General features: G+C 55.0%; 7 protein-coding genes across 7 annotated transcripts; 5 read left to right on the top strand and 2 right to left on the bottom strand.

Moving 5' to 3' along the window:
• Positions 1–263: 263 nt before the first annotated feature.
• SETTUDRAFT_163435 (uncharacterized protein) lies at positions 264–1,206 on the bottom strand. The gene is made up of 4 exons (XM_008028946.1): positions 1,189–1,206; positions 1,029–1,137; positions 818–978; positions 264–766 (listed from the first exon to the last, which is right to left on the bottom strand). Exons 1-4 carry the CDS (start codon positions 1,198–1,200, stop codon positions 338–340), a joined length of 711 nt encoding a protein of 236 aa, XP_008027137.1. The 5' UTR covers positions 1,201–1,206; the 3' UTR covers positions 264–337.
• A 372-nt stretch (positions 1,207–1,578) lies between these two features.
• Positions 1,579–2,134, top strand: SETTUDRAFT_154191 (uncharacterized protein; the record flags this gene model as incomplete). Its single annotated transcript, XM_008028945.1, has 2 exons — positions 1,579–1,655; positions 1,804–2,134. The coding sequence occupies 2 exons, from the start codon at positions 1,579–1,581 to the stop codon at positions 2,132–2,134; spliced, it is 408 nt and encodes a 135-aa protein (XP_008027136.1).
• Positions 2,135–2,415: 281 nt separating this feature from the next.
• SETTUDRAFT_20044 (uncharacterized protein) lies at positions 2,416–4,074 on the bottom strand (the record flags this gene model as incomplete). Its single annotated transcript, XM_008028661.1, has 4 exons — positions 2,416–3,403; positions 3,452–3,806; positions 3,854–3,933; positions 3,992–4,074. 4 exons carry the CDS (start codon positions 4,072–4,074, stop codon positions 2,416–2,418), a joined length of 1,506 nt encoding a protein of 501 aa, XP_008026852.1.
• Positions 4,075–4,447: 373 nt separating this feature from the next.
• On the top strand, positions 4,448–5,240 carry SETTUDRAFT_89790 (uncharacterized protein; the record flags this gene model as incomplete). Its single annotated transcript, XM_008028944.1, has 2 exons — positions 4,448–4,649; positions 4,711–5,240. 2 exons carry the CDS (start codon positions 4,448–4,450, stop codon positions 5,238–5,240), a joined length of 732 nt encoding a protein of 243 aa, XP_008027135.1.
• Positions 5,241–6,761: 1,521 nt separating this feature from the next.
• Positions 6,762–7,854, top strand: SETTUDRAFT_91536 (uncharacterized protein; the record flags this gene model as incomplete). The annotated part of the gene is made up of 4 exons (XM_008028943.1): positions 6,762–6,899; positions 6,955–7,110; positions 7,170–7,292; positions 7,342–7,854. 4 exons carry the CDS (start codon positions 6,762–6,764, stop codon positions 7,852–7,854), a joined length of 930 nt encoding a protein of 309 aa, XP_008027134.1.
• A 1,508-nt stretch (positions 7,855–9,362) lies between these two features.
• SETTUDRAFT_20041 (uncharacterized protein) lies at positions 9,363–10,110 on the top strand (the record flags this gene model as incomplete). The annotated part of the gene is made up of 2 exons (XM_008028660.1): positions 9,363–9,941; positions 10,078–10,110. 2 exons carry the CDS (start codon positions 9,363–9,365, stop codon positions 10,108–10,110), a joined length of 612 nt encoding a protein of 203 aa, XP_008026851.1.
• An 11,946-nt stretch (positions 10,111–22,056) lies between these two features.
• Positions 22,057–23,311, top strand: SETTUDRAFT_20039 (uncharacterized protein; the record flags this gene model as incomplete). The annotated part of the gene is made up of 3 exons (XM_008028659.1): positions 22,057–22,263; positions 22,320–23,042; positions 23,228–23,311. The coding sequence occupies 3 exons, from the start codon at positions 22,057–22,059 to the stop codon at positions 23,309–23,311; spliced, it is 1,014 nt and encodes a 337-aa protein (XP_008026850.1).
• Positions 23,312–24,059: the final 748 nt, after the last annotated feature.

Below are 24,059 nucleotides of genomic sequence, written 5' to 3'. Positions count from 1 at the left end.
ACGCGGTATATCACATGCGCCGCACACTGGCAATCGGGATGAGCGTGCAATGGAGCAGAAGAAGCAAAATGCTGAATTGCACTCGGCTGGCGGCTCATGCAGCACGGCGTCTGCTGTTTACCGAAACCAAGTGGAAGCTGGGGTTCCGATGTCATCTCAAGACCGCTGTTAGCCGTGGTACCGCGGCTCTGCGGGGAAAACGCGCTTGTCACATCTAGCAGGTACTTACCTTGACACTATGCATTTACCCTGGCATTGTCATGGCGGGATAAGTCCCGAGTATTAAGCTTTATTTGAGACCAAAAAAAACTACTCTGCATCACAGATGACAATCCTCTCACAACTTGCCGCCTCCAGCTGGTACTTCAACAACTTGGTCCAACCCTTCATACTTGGGGATATCAAGATTGTACTTTTCTGCCATCTCTGGGCTTAAGAACCTTCCACCAAGGAAATGCCGGCCAGTGAACTTGTTGACAAGGGGTTTTGGTGCTGTCAGGCTGATGAGCGCGGGTGGCATGAAGCCCTTTCCTGGCCCCGAGTCTCGCGGGCCCTCTTCAATATCCCAGGATGATGGCGCATCGACCGACAGCACAGGGATGGATGTGGATGCCAATGCTTCAATGGCTTTGGGGAAAGGCTCGCGCACTTGGCCAGAAAAACTGAACCCGAAGATGGCGTCCACAATATGATCGGTCTGTTTCAGAGCACCTGTGAAGTCATCGGTGAACGGCACTTTGAGATCTTCCAGTTGCTTTTTCAGTCGCTGCGACGTGTGAATACATGGCATCATCTCCAGTCAAGAGTGAGTACACACCTGGTAAAGGTCATTTTTGCCTTGCTTTGGATAGTAGATGGTGGGCTGGTAGCCATAGTGGAAGAGATGGCGAGCCGCAACAAGACCATCGCCGCCGTTGTTCCCGGGACCACATGCGACGAGGATGCGGTTGCCCTTGCTGAGGGGTTGTAGCTTGAACACTGTAGAGAATCAGATCCGAACACTGAGGAGGCTCGGGAACTGAAAATACCTGCTTGTGATACCGAGAGACCAGCAAGCTCCATGAGCTGATCGAGAGAGAACGCTCCAGACGACATGAGGTCCTGGTCCAGCGCCGCCGCGCTTTTGGCAGAGAGAGTCTATCAGAATATCAGCATGCGGTACAGGTCCGCTATGAATCATGCACTTACTCTGAGTGCCATGTTGAAGTCTCTCTACGCTTCGTTAGATTGCGTGAGTGTGTAAGAGGTGCAGGAACTGAATCGAGGCCTCGAGTACAACATGGTATTGCATTACATCACTGCACTGCGAAGTGTGCGCACCCAGAACACATAACCCTGCAGCATCAACCTGGCAACCTCAAGGCAGATTCATGCAGTTGTATGTTTCGATACCACGATATATCTATCCCATCTTGCATGAGTTTGCACTCGCAGCAGCGTCTCCAACACCCCCTCTCTGCACGTGTTCACGATCCATGTTCGGCTGATCCTCGGGCTCCAAAAAGATCCCCAAACCACCAAGCCGTCCTGCAACACCGCCCGTCGCGACAACACGACCCCGCACACACGACGCCCACAATGGTCCTCCGGATTCGCCTTGCGCGCTTCGGCAAAAAGCATGCCCCATTCTACAACATTGTCGTCGCGCACGCCCGGTATGCATTGCCCTTGCTTGTATTTTGACCTGTGCGCTTTTGGAAGTCGGCAAGTCCTCGATTGTCGTTCTGGCGAGACATTTGGAGAAAAAAAAGGCCCTTGCAACAAGAAAATAAGAAGAGGTCAAGGTACTGACATTGGGCATAGAACAGCGCGCAACTCTCGTCCCCTCGAAGTCCTCGGAACCTACGACCCCAAGCCGCAACCACCCCGACCAGGCGACACGCACGGCCGGCCATGGAAAGACATCAAGCTCGACATTTCGCGCGCGCGGTACTGGGTCGGAGTTGGTGCGCAGCCGAGCGACACGGCGTGGCGGCTGCTCAGCATGGTTGGCATTTTGGAGCCACAATACCGCATAGGGCAAATCCAGGGACAGGTCGTCAAGGCGGATTCAGCCTACAAGAGTTTGATACCCGAGCGGCCCAAGAACAAGGTGGAGAATGTAGGGGGAGGTGCTAACAAGGTCATTGCCTAGACCATGCCGGTTGTTGTGCACGAGATTGAATGTATTGAGGGAGCATCGCAATATATACGGCGTTAATGAAACGGATTCTACGAGAGAGAAAAGGAAAGAAGAGTACTGCATCACCACCACCACCATGTGGTGCATATCTGTAACAATAACAACATGTGCCTGGCATTTGACAGGCCCGCAATGGTCAAACCAACTACCGAAAATGCCAGAAACGCAAAGGAAATTTAGTCGCCCGCTCAAATGCAAAAAAAAAACTCATGTCTAAAAAGCAGCACATACTTCTAGTGAGTGGTTGCTAGAAAGGTATTGGTGATCAAACAAGTCACCATGACAATGACTCCGTAAATGCTCAATGCAAGCGCCAGCTTCCTCAGCAGTCCTCTTCTCAGATCGCGGTTTATATGCCCCTCGCGTGTAACATAGCCCTCTACTTGGCCGCTCTGAAACTCGTCTTCGTCGTCCTCGTCCTTGATGAGCCGTTGGTGGTGGGCCGACTCTGGGTCCGAGATCTTGTAGTAAAACAATCCGGGAAGAATAAAGGAAATTGTCGTGGAGCCGGTAGAGCCGACATAGGCGAGTACCTTTTCCAGACTTGACACAGTCATGGCAGTGATGAAGGAAAGAATAATCAGAACAGTCGAAATGATTGCAAATCGGAGATCGCTCATTTCGGTACTCTTAGGCGTGCCTGGCTTGGTCGTGTTGTTCATCAGGCTGGCGCGTGACGGGCTCCCTTCGGTCTGTTTCCGTCCTCGACCTGGACGCCACTTCAGACAAGCGTCGATACTAGCGCGGCAAGGGTGGATTTGCAGAGGATACGAGAACATGACCAGGATGACAATCGCAAGACGACCAATAGTACTGGCGGCTGCAGTAGGGTACATGGAGACAATGTTGCCGTGAATGTTGTCGCCATAAGAAAGGTAGCCCGTGATACCCGTCAAGATGTACAGCCCGCACGCGCCACCAATGGCGGCAAAGATGACCGTCGTTGTCTGGAAGTGGGAGTTGTCGGCGATTTCATTGAGGATCGAGAACATGTTCTGGTGGCACGTGTAGGCAAAGACGATGACGGGGAACGCGGCGAGGGCCGACACAGGGCCCGCCCAGTGGAACACACGGACAGTGCCTCGGTCTGCCAGAGTATCGCCTTTGATGAAGTGCGCAACGACCAGTATGACGAGGTATGCGATGGAGAAGAGGGCGATAATGCTGGTGTACTTGAGCGAGTCTAAGCGGCGAAGGAAGGACAGTGGGATGACGATTAGCCTGTGCCTGTTAGCCAGCGAGCGTGGAGGAGTTGAGAACATGGCCTACATGAATGCAGTAATCCAAAACTGCCTGTCGACCAAAAACGTAATGTGTTGAGCGCCTGGCGCAAAGCCTTGGACGACTCCCGGCATGAGGTCCCCGATAATAATCAGATAGCTAACTGCGACGCCAAAACACTTGATGGCGATGGCGGCGTCGAAGATGATGGAGAGATTCGGATACGTCATCTGAGACAAAGTCGCAAACGACACATGGCCACGGTCGATGTACCGCGCGCATCGGGTCTGGAGGTATAGGCCAAAGCCCGCCGTTGTGCCCGCCCACGCGATGACAAATATGCCGAGGAAGATGCCCATTTTCGAAAGCGCAGAGGGCATGGCAAGGAGGCCGGCACCAAGGACTAGGCGTGTGAATGGCATGGCTGGCGTGCAGCGGTGGGGGACATACTGGTGTTGGCCAGGTTGATGACACTGGAGATCCAAGTCGCCTCGCCCTTGAATCTGACATCCTGTTTGCCTCGACCTCTCCTGCTGCTGTCAACTTGTGTTGGATAAGCGCGGGCGTGCATGTGTGTGTGCATCTAACCTTCTTCCTCTGAGCGATGCCGTGCTCAACGACATGGGATCTGCCTCGTCTGGCTGGGGACTGATGGCAGAGTAGGTAGCCATGCTCTCTCGTGGGGCGGGTGTAGCGTGTGCGGTGGGTGTTATTGCGCGCGCATACGGTGGGGTTGAGTCGACACGGGTGCAGATGTCGGGAAGCGGGACGCGGCCAGGTGTCAGGACAGGAAAAGCTGGGGCTGACAGTGGCAGGTGAGGTTGATGGGCCGCGTAGAGGTGACGGAGCTCGGGGGCGTCTCGGGATAGATAAGCGGCTATCCGCGCGCTAGCCCCCCCCAAGGAACCCACGGCCACGTTCCGCTCCGCCCTAGACCAGCAAAGTCCAAGTCGCCTGTGCATGTGGGTGGGCATGCACGCGATGCGCGCGTCCACGTCTGCATCCCACGCACGCACACACAACACGGCGCTTCGACACAGGACCATGGACGAGTACGAGGAGGCTGTTCTGTTCACGTTTTCGCTGCTCGAGTCACGGCTAGACCGGCTGGAATATGTGCTCGGCGGGGCGGCGGACGCAGGCAGGGACGGGCCCAAGACGATAGTCGAAAGAATACACAGGATCGAGCAGTCACTGCAGCAGCTGGCGGGCAAGACGGCATTGCTGGACGAAGCCAACAATCTATGTAAGGACGAGCATGGCGCTGCATACATGGCAGAGGGGCTGCTCAGGGCTGACACGAGCAGTAAGCAAGCACAAGGACGTGCTGAAGCCTGAGGGCCACGGCGACGACTTGGACTACGACGACGACGACGACTTGGACTTTGACGACGACTTTGACGGGCCTCGGCTGTCGACGGGGCACAAGACAGCACTGGTTGTTGAACGGGCGACCAGCTTTGCGACGACGGCGTCACAGCTCAAAGCGCTTGAAGATCAGCACATGGCTACGACGGAGGGATTTGCGAAGCTTGCGGCGCTGCGACCGCGCATTGCAGAGGCGGAAGGGCGGCAGTTGCAGCAAGCACTGAAGATTTCGGAGCTGCGGCGCAGGAATGGGCTGGTGAACCAGCGGTACAAACAGGTCATGTTGCTTGGCGGAGGGCGGTGCTGGGTGGACGTCAACGAGCGGCTGACCAGGGCGCTGCGGGGACTTGTGCGCGAGGAACACCGACGGCAGGCTGCGGATGGGATGATGGGGGAGCATGAGGCGGGGGCAGGGGCGCAGGCACAGGCGGGCGCGGAGAGCGAGGAGGGCGAGGATGATGAGTTGTGAGAAATTGTCAGCACTGTCGCAAGATTGGGTTGAGGCAGCTGTCGCGGTGTAGGTGCAGAAGAAATTACCGACGTCGGTGTAGTGTGCAGCCACGGCGCACCCCTTGACTTTTGCTGCTGACGCTAGTGGCTGGAGACAAAGGCAAGGGCTTTTTTTGGGTGGCCAGTGGCGCAGGCGGTTGCGTGTGGTGCATGGGTGCATGGGTGGTGAAGCAGACGTGACAGATGACGGCGGCGGGCGGTGGCGGCGGTGCATGGCCGTGTACTGTATGTAGTAGTGGTAGTATGGGCATAGATGGCGGTAGATGCAAGCAGCGCTGGGTGTCGTCATGTGGATGCGAGACGAGCAGGAGGCAGGGCAGGGCAGGGCAGGGCAGGGCAGGGCGTGTATCCGGGCGGATGGTGTCGGCAGCGGGTGCTTGCTAGGGGGAGAGGGAGTTTGGCCGACGCAATACACCTACGGCGACATGGCGTGGGCGTGGGCGTGGGCGTGGCAGTGCAGCCACAGCAGCGCGGCGCAGGGGAAACGGGTGGGCAGGGCAAACATGAGGCGCGAGCACGCGTGCGAGTGGTGGTAGCAGTCCATGTGCATGTATACTTGGGGCTGCGGAGAGGGCGCTGCCGTGGCCTGGCGTTTCAGCAGCGTCTCGGGTGCGTGTGTGCCAGGCCCAAAGCGTCATGGACAAGATGGCCGGGCGAACTGCTGCAGCTGACCTGAGCCGTGGGCGACACGTGAGCCGGTGCCTTGCAGGCAGTATCCAAGTCCAAGTGCTGCGTACAAGTACAGCACTGTATGTGCGTAATTCCAGGCCATCGGCTACGCGGGCTCGTACCTGGCTTGCTGAGCTGACTACTGCATTATCCCACGCCCACGCCCACGCCCAGCGCAACCCACGACAGCGACAGTCTACACCACGTATGTGCATGCTCGCAGCAGCTGGCAGTGCCATGTATGCCGCACACGCTCCCCCGGCACCCATGCACTCGACGCCTGCGCTGCGCTGTCCAGAACCTTTGGCTGACGGGCGGTGCCAGTGCCATTTTAATCTGCATACGAGCGGGACCCGCAGCAATCCCCGACCCGCCCATGGGCCAATCGAGAGCCTCAGCCTGTCCGACTTGAAACCGTCGCATCTCGCGCGCCCTGCCAAAACCTCGTCGACGCCCACCACCACCAGTCGCCCTCTCTCTCTGCCTCTGCAGCCGCCGCCCCTCGCACGAGCGCCCCGCGACCACTGTTGCTCCACGCCCAACATATACATTACTGACCCTGCCCCAACACGCCCGCCGCGCCGAGCCTCGCTGCCCTTTCAGCTGGACTAGACACTGACAGCGCCCACTCACTTGCTCTCCTCCTCCTCCTCCTCCTCCTCCTCCTCCTCCTCTCCCACCGCCGCCACCGCCGCCAGCCCTCCCCGTCTTTCATTTGCCCACGCTCCTTTGGCCCTGCTCGCCTGTTGCCCGCGCCTCATTCCTTAGCCGTTCCTCGTCTACGCTCCCTCCGCCCCCTTCCCCACACTATATGCCTGCTTACGGCTCATCCGCCTCTCCTACACTCGCCAAAATGGAAAACGGAGGCTATGGCCAGAGGGCGTCCGGCTTCAGCATCGGCCGCATCTTTGGCGATCCCTTTGCCCTCGCAACCATCTCCATCGGCATCGTGAGTCGGCCCACCCAAACCCCCCCCGGAAGCCCGTGGCTAACACTGTCCGCAGCTTGCCTGGATCATCTCTTTTGTCAGCTCCATAATATCCGCCATTCATGGCGGCTTTCCAAACTTCGCGTGGTGGACCTTGGTCTTCATGTTCTTCTGCATCGTCGGCGTCACCGTCACCGTCGCCTCGAATGCTGAGCGGACGTACCATGTCGCGGTACGTGGCAACCCACACGGCAACCACCATGGCGCGCATGCACTTGCTGATTCGCACAGATTGTCGGCTTCCTGTCGGCAGGCCTCGTCTTCACCACCTCCTCGGTCAACTCGCTCGTCTACTCGCCCGTCACTCCCTTTGAAGCTGCCGCTGCTGGCTACATCCTGCTCTCTATGATTGCCGTAAGCAAACGCCAAATGCCACGCGCCCCCCACCACTGACACGTCGTAGATTGTCTGGATCTTCTACTACGGATCCCAGCCCCAAGCCAGCCACCGCGCCTTTGTCGATTCCTACGCCCTCCACAAGGAAAGCGCAGGCTCCCGCTCGTCTCGCCCAATCTCCAACGGCTACACGAACCGCCCAGAAACCCAAAACGCAAACATGGCGCCCCAGATGTATACCTCGGCTCAACTCAATGGCTTCGAGACGTCGTCCCCTGTATCTGGCTACCCAGGCGGCCCCGCTGGCGCAAACGGCCGCAACTCGTCTGCCCCTGCCTTTGGCGGCATGAACAACCAGACGCCAACCAACGACGATGCCCAGCAAGAGGCCTCGATCGAATACCCCTACCGTGCAAAGGCCATCTACAGCTACGAGGCCAACCCCGACGACGCCAACGAAATCAGTTTCCAGAAGCACGACATCCTCGAAGTATCCGATGTGAGCGGACGGTGGTGGCAGGCCAAGAAGCCAAATGGAGAGACGGGTATCGCGCCCAGCAACTACCTCATCCTGCTATAAGAAGACTGGCTCTTCTGCTCTGTGCCATCACGACCCCTCCACGACCATTTCCTTGCAGTCATTACATTCCACGTGCACGCCCCATTCCGCGCCCATGGTTTCCCTTTGCCAACGTCCTCATGTCTCGACGAGACTCTTGATCGACGACTTACGTTGGATTCTTGTGCCAAGCTTGCTTGTTAGCTGAGCAACAAGAGGGGCACGTTGACAGCCAGGCGTCTTGGGTACTGGCCATCGCTACCTCTTTTCGTTCTGCGGCTACTCTTCTGCACGATACCCAAGTTCCCTTACCAGAATAATTTTAAACCCGGTTGCCTCGTTCCCTTTTCGCATATGCCTTTCGGCTGTCTTTTTTTTTTGCTCCTGGATTTTTTCTGCTTGTTGCTCTCGACTCTTATCAGCCGCCAGTGTTTTTTTTTGCTCAAATATCACATATTCACTGTTTTCGCGATGCTATTCTACTTTGCTTTGCTAGCCCCTCTGCACCACCCACGCAGAGCAACGGCGTTCCCCATAAAGAAGCGTCTGCCCATTGTCGTTGACGTAACAAGTCATTTGTCTAACCTACCTTGTATTTCATATTCTATTTTCCTGCCTTGAGGTGAGGCGAGGAGGGGCGCTCGAGGAACACGAAACCACACAAAGCTTTTTTTGGTTTCTTGTTTGGATCTTATTTTGCTACCATGGCCAGCAGGTGCACGTCTCCTGGCTTGTGGGGGTACGCATGTTGTAGAGGAAGGAGAAGAAAAAGTTTCAACTTCCCATGGCCACGTGTAGTCATGGCTTTTCCTTTCGGAGATGAAACCAGATTGGTGTAACAATGAAGTAACCATAGAAGAACCACGTTTCAGTTGCACGACGTTGCGAGACTCGACTAATTTCAATACAATTTATTCTCAACCAACCATCTTGTTTGATCTTCTCTCCCCACCATTCCTTTATCTCGCTAGTTGAAAGCGGGGTCGTCATGTCACAAGTGTATTCGTTTTATCGTCCAATGCAAGTTTGACGTTTTTGCTTTTGCCGTGTGCACTTGATTCGGTTGTCTTGTACAAGACTATTCATGCACAAGTAGGGAATTCTTGCGCAATGCAGGTACGATACAGGTTGGATAGTAGAGACGTCATCCCCGGTTCTTGTGGCCAACCCACATTGTGTCCAAACACATTGGCTCCCACAGTCTTCCCACGCTCCTCTCCAATCCCACCGCCTGGAACCTGGATATAGCCAATTTATGTGACGCAAAACTCTTCAAACGTCCTCGACCGTCAATGCACATGTCTGTCTACCCACCTTCCCATTCCATGGCCCGCTTGAGCGGCGGAGCGGGGCTATGGAACCTTGACCTGCCCATTGCGGGGCACGCTTCATAATGATGTTTAGCGGCTTACCAGAGCATGTGGAACTCGGTCAAACGGATCTATGACCCTCTGACGGACGCATTTCTGCTCATTCCTACAGTACACATTCCCTCTTGCTACTCCGTCACTTGCACTCTCTCCGCTACCATGTCCGCCGCCCAAGCACTCCGCGAGAAGCAAGCACCCATCAAAGAAGGGTACCGCAGCAATCCTTCCTCTGCCGTCGTAACCCTCAAATCCACGGGTTCTCTAGACGACCATTCGATAACATGCAAGCTCTCGGATAGCCCAGCTATCAAAGAAGCGCATCGTGTAGCCGGCCTGCACCAGAAAGCAGGAGGTGAAGACCCCGCTATATCGGGAGAGCTCTGCTCCGGCGACATGCTTCTCGACGCCCTCGTTGCCTGTTCCGGCGTCACGCTCAAAGCCGTTGCCACAGCCCTGGGCATCCCGATTGCATCCGGTACTGTGACTGCCGAAGGCGACTTGGATTTCAGAGGCACATTGGGAGTAGACAAGACAGCGCCTGTGGGCATGACGGGCATACGATTGAACTTTTCACTCCAGTTTGGCGAGAGAGAAGATGGACGCGAAGTCACGGAGCAGGAGGTGGAGAAGCTGGGAAAGCTGACCGAGAGATATTGCGTTGTGCTCCAAACGCTGGTCCACAAGCCCACGATTGCTGTCAACTTGGCTGGCAAGGGGGGCGGCAAGGAGGAGGCGGGAGTTCGTAGGGAGGTGTCGCACAAGAGTGAATTGTAGTATGCAATATACAGCTTATGAATTGACACGTCCTTGACATGATTTCATAAGTGATCTCGCTCAAAGCATACTAATCTTGCCACACTAAATCACTCTCTAGCCCATCAATCTACATCTTATCAAGCACGAATAAAAAACCTACAGACTCATCATCTTGCAGTCGCTTGAAAGTTATTATAGTCCATGCATACAACAAGCGACAATAGCTTGTACAGAGTTCCCTGCGCATCGAGCCTCATGTTCAAATCACGTGCTTGCCTTCGCCCGCCTACACCACTGCGCCCAAAATAATTTCTCTTACCCTGCATGACTAATACATACGACCATAGGACATTATTCCGGAACCACTCGATCCCGTTAGCTCTCGAAAAGTTAAACGGTTTGCCGGTGGGCAAGTAGCCAGGTGGGTGACCACTGGCGAATCCCCGCTGTTGTATGTTTTTTGTTTTTTGGTCAGCTCTGTTGCTCCATTACAAGTCAATCATGATGTCTAGGTGCTATATTTGGATGTTGTAGGATTAGACATATGACTTGACTAGACAGTAGGGTTTTGCTAACTTCAGTCTCAAGTGTGTAGTTGTTATTTGTAACTTGAATCACCCTCTTTTACTACCTTTCTTTTTATATCAACACATAGCTTTTCTTTTGAATAATTTCTCTTAGTGTATAGTGAACACGTTATATAGAAGGGACTATGAGTTACTATCTCTCCTAAACTTGCATTAGCACACTTTAGTGATTCATACTGTTAAGATAGTATCAAACATGCGTTGTATGCAGTTCATATGCGCAAATCACTCTTACTAGGGGTTTAAATATTAGAATATTTATAGCTTCGTATAATGTTACTACTATAAGAGTGACTAAGCTTATAATCAAAGTAGGTAAAAGATTCTTAGAGCATAATTCATATCACTTGTAACTACGTTAGATCTTCTACTCTAGTAATTCATAAACAGAGGGATATCAGAGACCTATCTATATGCAATAAACAAGACGATTAAGAGAGATCTAATAGAGATAAATGTACTTAAACATATGTGCCACTTGCTAAGGTAATAACAATTGATATATTTGTATACCCTGTTACGTTTAACCTATACGTAAAACTAACAGGTCGTAGGAGCTTGCAAAACCTATTGCTTGAATCCAGGTAAGTGTATCTAAGTACTAATTGATTAACATGTTCAAAAATAAGAGAGAGGTATCAAGCAGATATTGTTAGATATTACATTAATCCGCAAGCAAGTACCCGGATCTGCGCTTCTAATCACCATTGTGCTAGGATTAGGCCCTGCTTTCTACAGTTCATATGTTACGTGTTAGAAGGTGATGTTGCTAGCTTGCGACGCTGACCCCAACGTCACAATATAGTCATATATCCTGTAGCTACCTAGCAGCTTCGTGATTATATGTTCCTATTCGATAGTAACCGTACACTAGCTGTCCAGGGTACGATCAGAGACTAATGGCAAGTTTGAGATGGATTAGGCTTCTTGGTTTTGTTCCCTGTTTGATATGTCTTTCTATGATAGGACGCGCTTTCAAAACATAAAAGCTGCAATGAAACAAAACTACAATTAGCACTCGTGCCAAAGCCTGGCTTTTGGTTCTTACTTGGCCAATTCTGAGTTCACAACCACAGGGACAGTATATTGCCTCAGTGTCTGCATAGCCTTTAAGACGAAATGTTTTACAAAGCCCGTAGTCTGGAGAGAAGGTGTGCAGTAGTGCTTGATCTTTAGACACAAATATCGAGAGCTAGGCCTCTTTCCCAAGACTTCCCCTTTCCAAACTCACCACTGGTCTTACTAGTACCTAGTCTTATTTGCGAGCCTCTTATACATATGAGCAATGTTCTTTGATTTGTATGCAAGACGAGATATGTATGGTGATCATGCAGGTGCTGCGTGTGAGCGATGGATTGTAACAGATTGTCATAATACTAGAGCAATGCAATAATCAATTTGATGCAAGGCTCTTAATATCGGAATATCTTGGTACCACGCGGCTTTAATTCCAGGAGATTTGATTCGATTGGAACAAGGTCAAAGCCCGTGGGATGCAGTAGTCCTCCTTTTGATTGTAAGTGCAGTTTAATACTATATGACGGTTGGTGATGAGACGACTCTGACTTGATTACGTGGGCTTGTACCGCTTAGAAATTCTTTTTAGCTGCATAGAATCCCTTGCTTGTTAGATGCACACTGTCACCTGGGTTTTGATGAGAAATGACGAAAACTTTGACTTTGAAGCGATCTACGTACCCACTAAATGAGTGCTCTCCATCTTCTCACAAGAATTAGTGAGAATTTTAGAAATTCATACGGAGCATGGCTAGTTTATAGGTCTGCTGGTGTAGACACTTTGATCAAAGGTCGGCAGCAGTTTGAATGTCATATTTGAGCCTAAGCTGAGCCTCTAGCGTGCCATTAATTGCCCCAGATTTGATGTCCAAAGAATCCAGTTGGATGTAGGAGTGCATATGTGACTGCCGTCAGGCCTCACATATAAAGGATAGCTATGGCAGGCATAGAAAAACATCCAAATACAACCTGATTGCCATGAAAATCTAACCTTTATTCTCCACGACCCAAAGATCATGTTCACCATATTTTTTCATTCTCATACGAGGAAATCTGGGTTTCCATAATTCAATGTACAAACTCTCCGTCACTCACTGAGGAACTTATGGGGTTACCGTATATTCAAGATGCACCTCTCCGATGCCTGCTGATAGTGCATAACAAAGGAAACCCCCACAGCAGCAAAAGCAGTACATTGGCGATGTCAGAATCCATGACCGGCTGCAGTCTAGTAGCATATGATGGTGGGCCGGTATCAAAAACGAGGCAAAAAGGCTATTCTCAAGATCCGGGATATTGTCAGGGATGTAAGCAAAAGCATTGCAGGAGCAGGCTCATCCAAGGTGCGAGAGTTTTCCAAAGTACCCAGGATACATGTACACCGGTTGTGCTAGTAATGGGCAGCACACGTACGAGTGCAGAGTTCAAGGGGAATGAGGGATTTTAGGACAACAAGGCATGAAGTGACTCGTGTATGTTGATTTGACCACTTCCGCCACAGGAGTCGAATGGCGGGAGCCGCCGACAGTCGGATGGACTGATGGATTTCTTTTAAGGAGGTGGTGATGGGTGTCCAACTGACATGATGAGTATTGAGTGAGGCGCATGTATGAATAGCGTTGTTGCTAGTTGAATGCCACGAGTATGGATTGCATGGTTCGCTGACAGGCTACTGCAGAGGTGGATCATGTGCACAGGCATCTAAGCAGTGAGCATGAAAACATGGCATTTTGGTGTCCAATGGAGGGGAGAGATTCTTGGCAAGACTCGAGTAAAAGCACGAGAAGCGTAAGCTCGTCAATTGCTACCGGTAGCAGACAAGCATCGTATGATTGCACAGACTAAACAGCTTGTACTTGCGGCAATAAAGTTTCCGAGGTGCATGGCTTGCACACACACACACACACACACACACATACATGTCTTCACACGCACCACGACGCTGCAGCAGCCCTCTGCGTGACGAGGGCTTTGGCCCTCTTGCATGTATGGGCAGAGAAAACAGGCCTAGCGCATGCAGACCTGGACAGGCCAACCGCCAAGGCAGTGTGAAGCGTTGGTGGCGCTAAGTAGAAAGAGGAAGGAAAAAGCAAGTGTGAAAGCACCCAGCACATGGATACAGCGCACAGCACACGCCCGCGCCTGCGCCTCCCCTTTCTTGGCTTCCGTCAAAAGCAAAAAGAAAAAAGAAGAGAACAGGCCCCGGAAAGGCAGGGGAAGAAAAGAAAAGATCAATGAAAAGGAATTAAATGGGGGGAAAAAGGGTCTCTGCATCCAATAGTACGGTAGGGGCGAAGACAGAATCACGCAACCTTTGTATTGAAACTGACGGATCATCCCGAGGGTGTTATTGATAGGGAAAGCTCGGAAGGGCTGGTTGGTAGTAATAGTGGTGGTGTGGACAAAAGTCAAAAGTCAGTTGGAGAAGAGGGGTGTGGTGGGGAAGACACGAAGAATACGACGAGGAACGCAGGTCAAAGAATCTAGAATGTCCATGGAAAGAAAGAAAGGTTTCCGTCGTAGTTGAAAATGTGGGGGGAGGGGGGATGGGGAAAGCGGTGAGTACATGGAGCTACCTACATTTCCAGTAGCTGCTTAACGGCATCACCTCCGTTTCTTTGATGGTTGCTAGTAGTAGTAGTAGCAGTAGTAGTAGTAGTAGTAGTAGTAGTAGTAGTAGTAGTAGTAGTAGTAGTAGTAGTAGTAGTAGGTAGATACGAGAAGAATAGTGCTGGTGTGGGAAAAGACACGGATCTACACACCACTACCGCCTACCTGTGCCCGCCATTTGCACGCCACTTGAACACGCGAATACGGCGTGGGCGTAAAAAAGGGTGCATGTGCGGGAAACTTTGTTGTGCTTGGGGGGGAATTCGCTCAGCTCCGCGCGTCACATGACGTGTGGGCGAGTCGTGTGGTGCTTATTGCTGCGCCTATGTGCGGCTAGAGCACGAATGACACGCTGGCGGAGCATGCTTTTGTGGTAGGCTAGTGGGAAGAGGGCCAACACTATGGGTTTCTGGCCTTGTTCTATTGCGATTGCGCGTGGAGTCGACGTAACATGATTGACAGTGGCAGTGGTGCTGGGGGGGTTTGCGAGGCAAGGCGGGACACGGGAATTAGTATTTTGCCTCACGGCCGATGTGACAGCGGCGAACGTTGAGGGGCGGATATAATGCGCCCGTGGCCAATGGGAGGCGCGACGGCAGCGTGGTTCACGCGGTGACGTCATGGGACATGCTATGGCGGGCGACTAGGCAAGACATGATTACCACAGTGACATGTGCCCGAGAAGCAGCAGGCGAGCAAAAGACGACAACATTGGCATGCAACGGCGCGCTCTTGCAGTGTAGTGTGGTGTAATGTAGGATAGTGTAGTGTAGTGTAGTAGTACCCTCGGGCAAAAGGGGGCAACCGAGTGCCTTGTCCGTTGCAGCGGTGAGCGTGTTGGGGCATGCCTTTTTTTTAGTGTCTAGAGACAGCGACACAGACAGACAGAGAGGGCGCTACATGGAGGGAGAGATTCGGGCCATGTTGAAAAGGGAGCGACTAGGCGACAATTAAGCTTCACGTTAGGGGCCCTGTTAGCGCCATGTTTGGACACATCTGACGTACCATGATTTGAGAAGAGGGCCAGTAAGCAAGCCTCCAAAAGGCGCCCCGGCCGAGCCAGGATCTCTCTGCGCCACTCGACCGTTTACTCGAGGTGAATGACAATGGCGTGTCATGCCGTGTGTGTATCGTGCATGGGCTACGCATGCGCCCGAAAGACATGGATTGCATGCGTCGATCTGCATCGTTTGGGGTAATGCAAGCGGCAACTACTGCTAGTACCTGTAGCCGGGCAGCGTCGAGAGCGAGCGTGAGCCATGCAACCACGGCAAACAGCGCGGCTAGTCGTTGGGAGAGGAGGAGGAGGAGGAGGAGGAGGTGGTGGTAGTGGTAGCAGTAAGTAGTAGTGGTCGCAGTAGTAGTAGTTGATCACAGCCGTGACATGTAGTAGCCAGACGGCATTTCCTGGTTGATGCTCTGGGACCGCATTGCGCTTGACCGGCCGGTGACTGTGGAGAAGAGGAAAAAAAGACGGTACTGTAGCCGCAGGCATAGGCGCGCTGTCAGAATCGTCCGCGTGCCGATCGCGGGCAGCGCCAAGTGGCTCTAGAATGTGGCATCCGAGGAAACAGGCTGTCGCAGTGCATAACTACGGAGCATGCATGCGTGTGGGTGTAGGTGTAGGTGTAGTTGGACGACACACACAATGTGCCTTGTGCAGCAGGGCAGGGGATACGTCAATCCATGTCTGTAACACTGATGGGGACAGCATGGCAAGGGAGCAGCCTTTTCGGAAACACGTCTGCTCGGAGACACGGGGTTTGGGATCAGCGAGCATAGCACTCACACTCAGACCCGCGCCTCGCTCGTGGTGCCGCGCCAAGACATGGCGATGGCTAGCGGCCCCCGGGTTCTCTTTCGCATTGGCAGCAGCAGCAGCAGTGGCAGCGACGACGTCTTGCCAAGAAAAGGGTTTTTTTTGGCATGACTACTGACTGCTGCTGGTGCCGCAGCGACATGACGCACGTCTCTCTCCCTGGGCCCGTGGGCAGTCACGTCGACAATGGCGTCTGGCGTGCTGAAACCACGGCTCTGCCAGCAGCCACGGCAAGCAGAGCCGAACGATAAAGGGTCAATGGTGGCTGTGCCGGCGATCCGCGGCTGACGGTGCATGCGGATGGGCCTCTTCTCTTGGCCGTCGACCTACACTACATGTGCTGTACATGTATGTATAGCATATGCAGGAACCGCCTCATGACTAACCACGCTGCTAGCCAGTGTCAGCTGCCGAGCGACCGCGCTAGCCGCTTCCGGCCCCCAGCGCTACACCACCGCCAACACCATTGGGCCTGTGCAGCCACTCAATAGCCTCTGCGAAGTTTGCACCAGGCCAGCCACTCGCAAATCTCCCGCCCCCCGCCCATCAACCGTTGCCATGCACCATTGCCATCGTCCCTCTCTGTTAGTTCGGTTTGAGAGTCGTTCCATGCACTCTGCTTAGCCAACATGCCCCCGTGTCAAGCCTTGCCTTTGTATCTCTCTCTCTCCCTCACCCTCTCACCCTCTCTTTTTGTCAAAAGAAACATCTTTTCCAAGGCATAACTAAGGCGAGCCCAACCGTGGGCTGCCGGCAGTGACAAATGTTTAGGGCTCGGCAGTCGTCTAGTGCACGGCAAGTTGACAGGACAACCAGGGGTGGAGGGGCAAGCAGTCAAACCCCAAGCATGCTTAAAGCCCGCTATGTGGCTTCTGGCTGCCTCAGACAACCCATGGGGCCAACACAGGCCCTGAACACACACAGACACACCACTATGCTATAAACATTGTGTGGAATAGCGAAAGACAGCGGTCAAGGCATCCTGTATCGCCATGGTTAAACTTTTCTACCGCTACGCCGCCATTATAGACAGGTTTGAACGTACTCAAGGTTCACATAGCATCGTTGGCCCAAAGCGCCTGAAACACGTGAGCCGCCATTGGTGGGTTCAAGCCTCCAGCACGAATAGCTTACACCGTTTCACCTTGTGCGAAGGTTTAGCTGCATGCTAACACATCCATCTAAGCAAACATGGCCGGGCCCGGGTCGCTATTTGGGACGTTGCTAATGTCACACTTTATGCGAGAAACAGAGCCTTTACCCGCAGTATCAAGACCGTCGACCGGGTGCTTGGTTAGTCGGCTCATCAGGCGTACGATGCCGAGCCGCAGTGTTTCAGCACCGTCGGTACGGCTATTGTGTGCGTGTGTGTGCGCGCGCGCCCATCGGACAAGGCTGCCGGGAAAATGCCGTCCTCTATGCACACAATCTGGACCTCCATGGCCGCTGCAATTCCAGATACCGGGTAGATGATGATGCAGTCATGGTGGGAATGGCATGCTGCATCCACAAGACGGAAAGCTGCCCTACCGCAACCATTCATGGGCCAACCGATGCTTGTACGCCACCATGCGTCGTGCCACGGGACATGCATACTCGGCCTTCTGTAATCAGTCTTTGGCAGACACGGCCACTCTTCCACGACAGCGAGGCCTCGGGCACCATTGGCCCCGGCATATGTGGGGCTCCCGAGCATGTCGTGGCAGAGCGTCTTGAATGGCGATGTGCAAGCCTCGCACAGGTGCCACAGATACCACCTGCCCGGCTAACTGATTATCGTCAGGTTGCCTACCTCTTGATCTTTGTGGTTCCCATGACACTGGCCTAGGTACCATGGATCGAATCCCACCATCTCGCAGTCGGTACGGCATGCATGATCGGAGCTTGGCGGGGTGGCCAGAGATGCCACATGAGGAGTACAAGAAACGAGTGCTGGAGCATCCAGGCGCATCCAAGGGCGCTTTCGTCGCATGTGGGTTAGAAGGCGTCGACTCAGAGGGCACACTCTTGCAGGCACCATCGGGCAGCGGTGCAGGCACATGGGCACTTTGGAAGAGAGAGAGAGAGGGAGAACAAAAGGGATGCTAGCATGGTGGGTATACGTGGGTGAGTATCTTTTGCGGGGGGGGGGGGGTTGTTGGCCGAGGGCAGGACGAGGTTTGCGTTGAGCAGCAAAAGGCGGCCGTGGCTGCCGTCCGGTGTAACAAGACCAGTGAGCGTGGCTGGATGTGGAAGAGACTAAGCGACTGGAAAAGGCTGTGACGCTGAGTGCAAGGACTTGCTCGGTGCAAAGAACTTTGCACCAGGACATGGTGGCTACGCAGCATTTGCAGCAAGGAGCCACGGCGCCAAGCTGGGGCCGGCATGCAGACGTGAGTGGTAGGCACTTGGATCCGAGGGGAGGGAACCGCAGACAATGCTGTAGTGTAGTGTCAAGGCCATCTGGCTACGCTGGTAGTGGTGGTAGTGGTGGTGGTGGTGCTGCCGGCGACTGACAGATGGCCGCCCCCCTGGATCAGGGCGCAAAGAGGGGGTTGCGGTGGCAGCACTGCAACGGATGGCGGCGGCCCAGGGACCAAATTGACGTACTGTCAGGCGGCCAACGTCTGCTGTACGCTTGTGTCGCTGATGTTGGTCGTGTCTCTTGGGCTTGTGTGAGGGCGGTTGTCGAGGGGGGGAAAGGTGGCCGAGGGGAGAGGCTTGGCTGGGGGCTTGGGGCAGGCGTTTGGGGGGGGGGGGCAGTTTTTTTCTTCTTTCCTTTTGGTGCTGTTCTTGGAGTGTTTGTGTTTGATGGAAGCGATGGGCGCGGGGGTCATGCTTCGACACGCGGCTGATAACGGCGACGACCAGGGATGTGAGGGGGCGTATGTGTGCAGATGGCCTAGGGCAGGGCAGGGCAGGGCAGGGCAGGGCAGGGCAGGGTAGGATAGGCAGGGTAGGATGTAGGAGAGGGCGGGGAGGGGAGGAGGGGGAGAGAGCGGCCGGGACAGGGCAAAGTTTAGCGGGAGCAAGAGAGAGGCGCATAGTTTGGCCTGAGGGCATGGCCGGGCAGCATGGCGCGTGTCTCATCTCGTTTGTGTGACAGGGCGCGGGCGACGGGGCGCGGCAGTGGCCGGCACGAGGGAAGGAAAGAGCGAGGTCGCAGCGGCGGCAGGAGCAGCAGGCGCAGGCGCAGGCGCAGGAAGGTGCAGCCCTCGGTGAGTGTTTGTTTGATCGGCCGGCTAGCGGGAATGTGATCGGCGTGAGCGGGCAGGCGCGACGCCGAGAGAGGCAAGGCGGGGCGAGATCCCTGCCGCCCATCACCGAGGCGCGCAGACGTCGTCGCACTTTCCCCCAAGCTGCTGCTGGCCAGGGCAGTTGCTCTGCATGAGACTGACATCTGTCAGACGAGCCCGGGCGGCCTTGGATTCCCGCCCATGACGCCCGCCCGTGGCCAGCGCCCGCCCTGCCTCGCCCTCGACGCCCTCTGTCACTGCCACGGCCGCTGCACGCCATGGCCGCCGGCGTCGGTGTCAGCATACCATACATACCATAGACACATGGACGTGGACACATGGACACATGGACACGCCCACCCTCACTCATGGCAGCCAGACAGCCAGACAGCCAGACAGCCAGACAGCCAGGCAGTCAGGCAGCCAGGCAGGCGGCTGGGCCTGTGTCTGCCTGATTCAGGGTCCGACGGGGCGACGGCTCCCCAGTCAAGTCGTTCCTGGCCCAGAGCACGCCCTGCACGCACAGCGTATTGTTGCTGCTGCTGCGACTACTATACTGCCACCACAATACACTTCCAGCCCGTGCATCACCTCCCGCCCGCCGCCTGTCGAGCATGCTCCATGTGTCGCATGCCGTCGCCTCAATTGCTATTCCTGTCCGGCTAGACAAACGCCTCGCTGGCCCTCCCAACGCTCCCAGTCGCACCACCCCGGCTGCTGGTAAGGCTCCGTCGCACAACTGCCTACACGCTGCAGCCACCAGCCTGGTTTGGTCCGGCAGCAGCTGTCTGCCGGCCATCGTACCTGGTCTTGTGTGCCGTGACATGCACGACAGCTCTCAGGCCCGACGACTGCCCTCGATGCTCGACTCGACGCCCCATACAACCCTCTGCGGCTGCTCATCGCGGTCGTCGTCGGCGTCGGCGTCGGCGTCGGCCTCGTCGTCGTGTAGTGTGCGCAATCTCCCAAATGGCCCCGTGCTACGGAGTTCCAGCAAAATTCCAGGCTAGCGTCGAGTACCTAGCTCCCTCCCACCAGCTAGCTCCCAAGCATCCAAGCAACCCCCCAGCACCACCACCACCACCACCAACACCATCACCACCCCGCGAATCGCCACGGCCCTCGCTCCTGTTCGCGCAGCTGTGCCTCAGAACCCCCCTCCCCCCTTCCCAACACTTCCCGGCTAGCTCTGCAAATGCAAGGCTTGGTCGCCATCCTCAAGGCGCCACCCACCCGCTGGCGCTGCACGCGGGGCTTGGCCAACCGCCCGCTTGTGCTTCGCCGTCCTGGAACGTTGTAAGAGGGCTGCGGCGTCCAGTGTGTGGGCGCGCAGATGAGGTAATCGGCAGCCAGCGTGCGACAAAATGGGCGAGAGACAGACGACACCCTGGTCCGTTTCTGCGCCGAGTCAGCAGCAGCCCCGATCTGCGACGGTTCGAGAGGTGGAGACACCGGCGACGCTCAATGGCGCTTGCAGCAAGACGGCGCAGCTTCAGCGCGCTGGCTCGTGCCTCGAATCTGCGGCGTAGGCTGAGCGTCTCTTGTTTCCTACCCTCGGCCTCTATCCGGCCAGAGCCCCCAGGGTGCACGTTCGGAGAATATAGACCAAACCTTAACCCTCACCTGTCAAGTCTACAGACGTCTTGCTAAACGGCCTTGCCCGTCCTTGATTGGCCTCTGCTAGCATCCCCCCTGGCGCCCTTTGCTCGTGCTGCAAGATCAAAGTGCATGGCTAATTGTACGGCCCGTTGCAGTCTTTGCTTGGCCCATAAACGCCTCCTTTGCGAGCACGCTGGCTTCTTAAACACCTCGCACCCGTCGTCACCACCCAAACCGCGCCCTCTTCCCCCCCCCCTCCTCCCCTTCCCTCTCCCAGTTCATCTTGCTTCTTCACCATTTCGCTGTGTGCTTGCGCCGGCTCTCCTTCTCGCTCCACCCCCTCCACCGTGGCTCTCTTTCCCCTCTGTACATTTACAAGTCCCGCATAGCTTTCTGTACCATAATAATCTCCTTTGGCTCCCGCCCCCACTCCCGCACATACCTGCGATATCTATTTCTTGGTTCGGTAGCTCTGTATTGGACCCCTGCGTTGCCTCATCGAGCGACCTGTTACATCACCACCACCTAAATACCTGGGTAAGTAACCACTGTCCGCACACGCTCCGTCGCCTGGGACCCCGCTCGTGGGTGATGGCACTCAACGGTGCCAGTCAACGCTGGTACCAAGCTGTCAGCAACTATGGATGAGCCCATGCCTTTTGTCCACTCACCATCAACATATTGACACGCACCGCACCATTCGCTAACGCATGCCTCGTCTGCCAGAGTATTTAACCAAAAGCCCTTTGCCGCCTGCACACATGGAATATCTTACCCTCCAAGATATTCCGCACCGCCATTGTGAACCGCTACACTCGCGCAACATGACCTCCTCACGCTCTGCCGAGAGTTCGCTGGCGAACATGGTCGCTGCGGTAAGTCATGAACCCGCCTCTTCTATTTCCATTGCCGCCCCTTCGGCCATCTCCGCCCCCCTTGTTCTCGAGCCTGCCCTCCGAGCCCCATCCCCAGCACTGCCTGGCGCCTTCCGTGCCTCTGCATACGCGCCTGCCCGGGGAGCCAAGCACGCCGCCCTTCCTCCTCCTCCTCCTCCACATCCACATCCTCCACATCCTCCTCTTCCTCTTCCTCACTTCGACCCCCTTCACCATCCACTCGGCCCAGGCCATGGCGTCATGCATCAATACAGCCAAGACACCGTTCTGCCTCGCTCGCTCTCCTTCCCCTCTCGCCAACGCTCCCCTTCTCCCCTGCCACGGCGACATCTCAGTCATTATGCACCCACAACCATGATGACGACGACGGCGGCGGCAACGCGTGGACCAAACCAGACGGCCTCTCTGGACAGCACCAATGCCCATTCTCCCGCCGGGCAGCAGTCATCTTCTCAATCGAGCACCTCTCTGACAGACGTCCAGAACCATCACATGCGCAGCTCTCCACCAATCCAACCCGGCGAACAAGCTTTTCCCGGCAAACTCCCATCCTTCTCCGAGGTATGCGTTTCCCCTTTGTTTCAAGCCCAAAATTGCGCAACATCTGACGTTGGCAGTTTCTTCACACCACCCGCACGACCACACCTCCAAGGACACCGCAGCGCCGCAATGGCTCGACAGACAGCTCCCCTCACGCACCGCCCCACTTTGACGAGATTGCATGGGCCGACAGCAAGCGCAGGCGTGTAGATACGCTTGGTGACATTTACGCCCGTGGTAGCATTGACCAGTCTTTTGCTGAGCCTCGCCGCATGAGCGCCATTGACCCAGCCCTTTCTGGTTACCAGCATGCCGCACCCCCTGTACCATCCGTCTACTCTCACCGCCCAAGTCCGTCGTACCCACCACCGCACCAACAGGCACCCCCGATGCATCCTCATGTTCGCCATCAGTCGTCTCCGGCTCCCCAAGGCCACATTCCCTTTGCGCAGCCCTCCGCACACGCGCCCATTGCTCAAAGCGCCTACCAACCCCCCATGGGCCAGCAGAGCTATTACCACGACCACCAAGCCCCGGCGTACAGCAGCTATGATCGGCCACAGGATTCCTTCTACCCCCGGCCTGCTTATTCCGGCTACGATGCGCCCTATGGCGACATTCGCTTCCAGCACAATGTTGGCCTCGACCACAACGCCTTCAACAGGAAGCGAAGGGGAAACCTCCCCAAGGAGGCGACCAACCTGCTCAAGGATTGGTTTGCGGCGAACCGACAGTCTCCTTACCCGACCGAAGACCAGAAGATGGAGCTCTGCAACCGAACTGGCTTGAGCTTGAATCAGGTACGTATTTTGTAGCAGCTTTAACGTCAATCTTGGCACTTTTACTACATGTGCCATGACTGTCTTTCAGTGTCATTCTGTAGACAGAAGCGTGCTTTCGGGCCGTCCTGCTACAGTGACTTTGACTTGAAGCACTTGCACATGATGCCACGGTTTCGTACCAGACAGTTACTGACACTATTCAGGTCTCCAACTGGTTCATCAACGCACGTCGCCGGGCCCCACAGAAGGAGCAACGCGAACGCGAAGCCAACGGGCCTGAGGCGTAGTCTAGTCCCATGGCTCGTTCGTGTTCCGCTTTAGACATGGTTACGCTTGTAACGCATACTGTTTGCTCCCACTTGAGCTCGCGCTTTACTGGTTGAGCCAAAAATTTGTCGATTTTCGTTATTGATTTGGGCGAGATTTCATCTTTTTTCGGGTTCTGCATCGGCACCAGCAGATATCACGAGCTTGCACGGGTTGCATCGGCCACCCGGACTTTTCTTTGTGTCAAAAAAATACCCTGGGGGCCCAGATAGAAGCATACATTTGCATCATGGGATATGGAGTATTGGAAGTTGCCATGCCGCCGGCGCATATGGGTTGCTTCAACGGACAGATTTTCTTTCCTTCATTCGGCCTCGGCCACATTATTCTCTTTTCTCTCTTTCTTTCTTTCTCTCTCTCTCTCTCTCTCTCTCTCTCACTCAAAGATAGCCTTAATCCAACACACACATACACAGATATGATTCCTCCACATGTTCATGACAGGATGCCGAGTGATGGGTGACACGCTTTGCCGACGTCTAGACTGGCGGGCAAATGCCTTGACGGCGTTGGAGAGGGAAGCTGTCTTGGCACATGGACGATGAAACAACCCGCCGGCAGGGCGCACTATGCATGGATGTCGACCCTGGCGCTTCAAACTATCGATTCTCTAGTGCATTTGCTGTGCCTATAGCCCAAAAGGCCACATTTGGGCACAAGGCCCCAGAGGGTCCCAAAGTGGAAAGTTTGTTGCCTCTCACCCTGATC

This window comes from Exserohilum turcica, assembly GCF_000359705.1.
Source record: "Exserohilum turcica Et28A unplaced genomic scaffold SETTUscaffold_3, whole genome shotgun sequence".
NCBI lineage: Eukaryota > Fungi > Ascomycota > Dothideomycetes > Pleosporales > Pleosporaceae > Exserohilum > Exserohilum turcicum.
The sequence above is the reverse complement of the archived record's forward strand: the minus strand, read 5'-3'. Positions and strand labels throughout refer to the sequence as shown.

Excerpts from the sequence above, each read along its gene's own strand:
- SETTUDRAFT_163435 (XM_008028946.1), bottom strand. Across the intron at positions 979-1,028 it reads TCTCTCGGTATCACAAGCAG|TGTTCAAGCTACAACCCCTC; the intron begins GTATTTTCAGTT and ends GATTCTCTACAG. Across the intron at positions 767-817 it reads GCAAAAATGACCTTTACCAG|CGACTGAAAAAGCAACTGGA; the intron begins GTGTGTACTCAC and ends CACACGTCGCAG.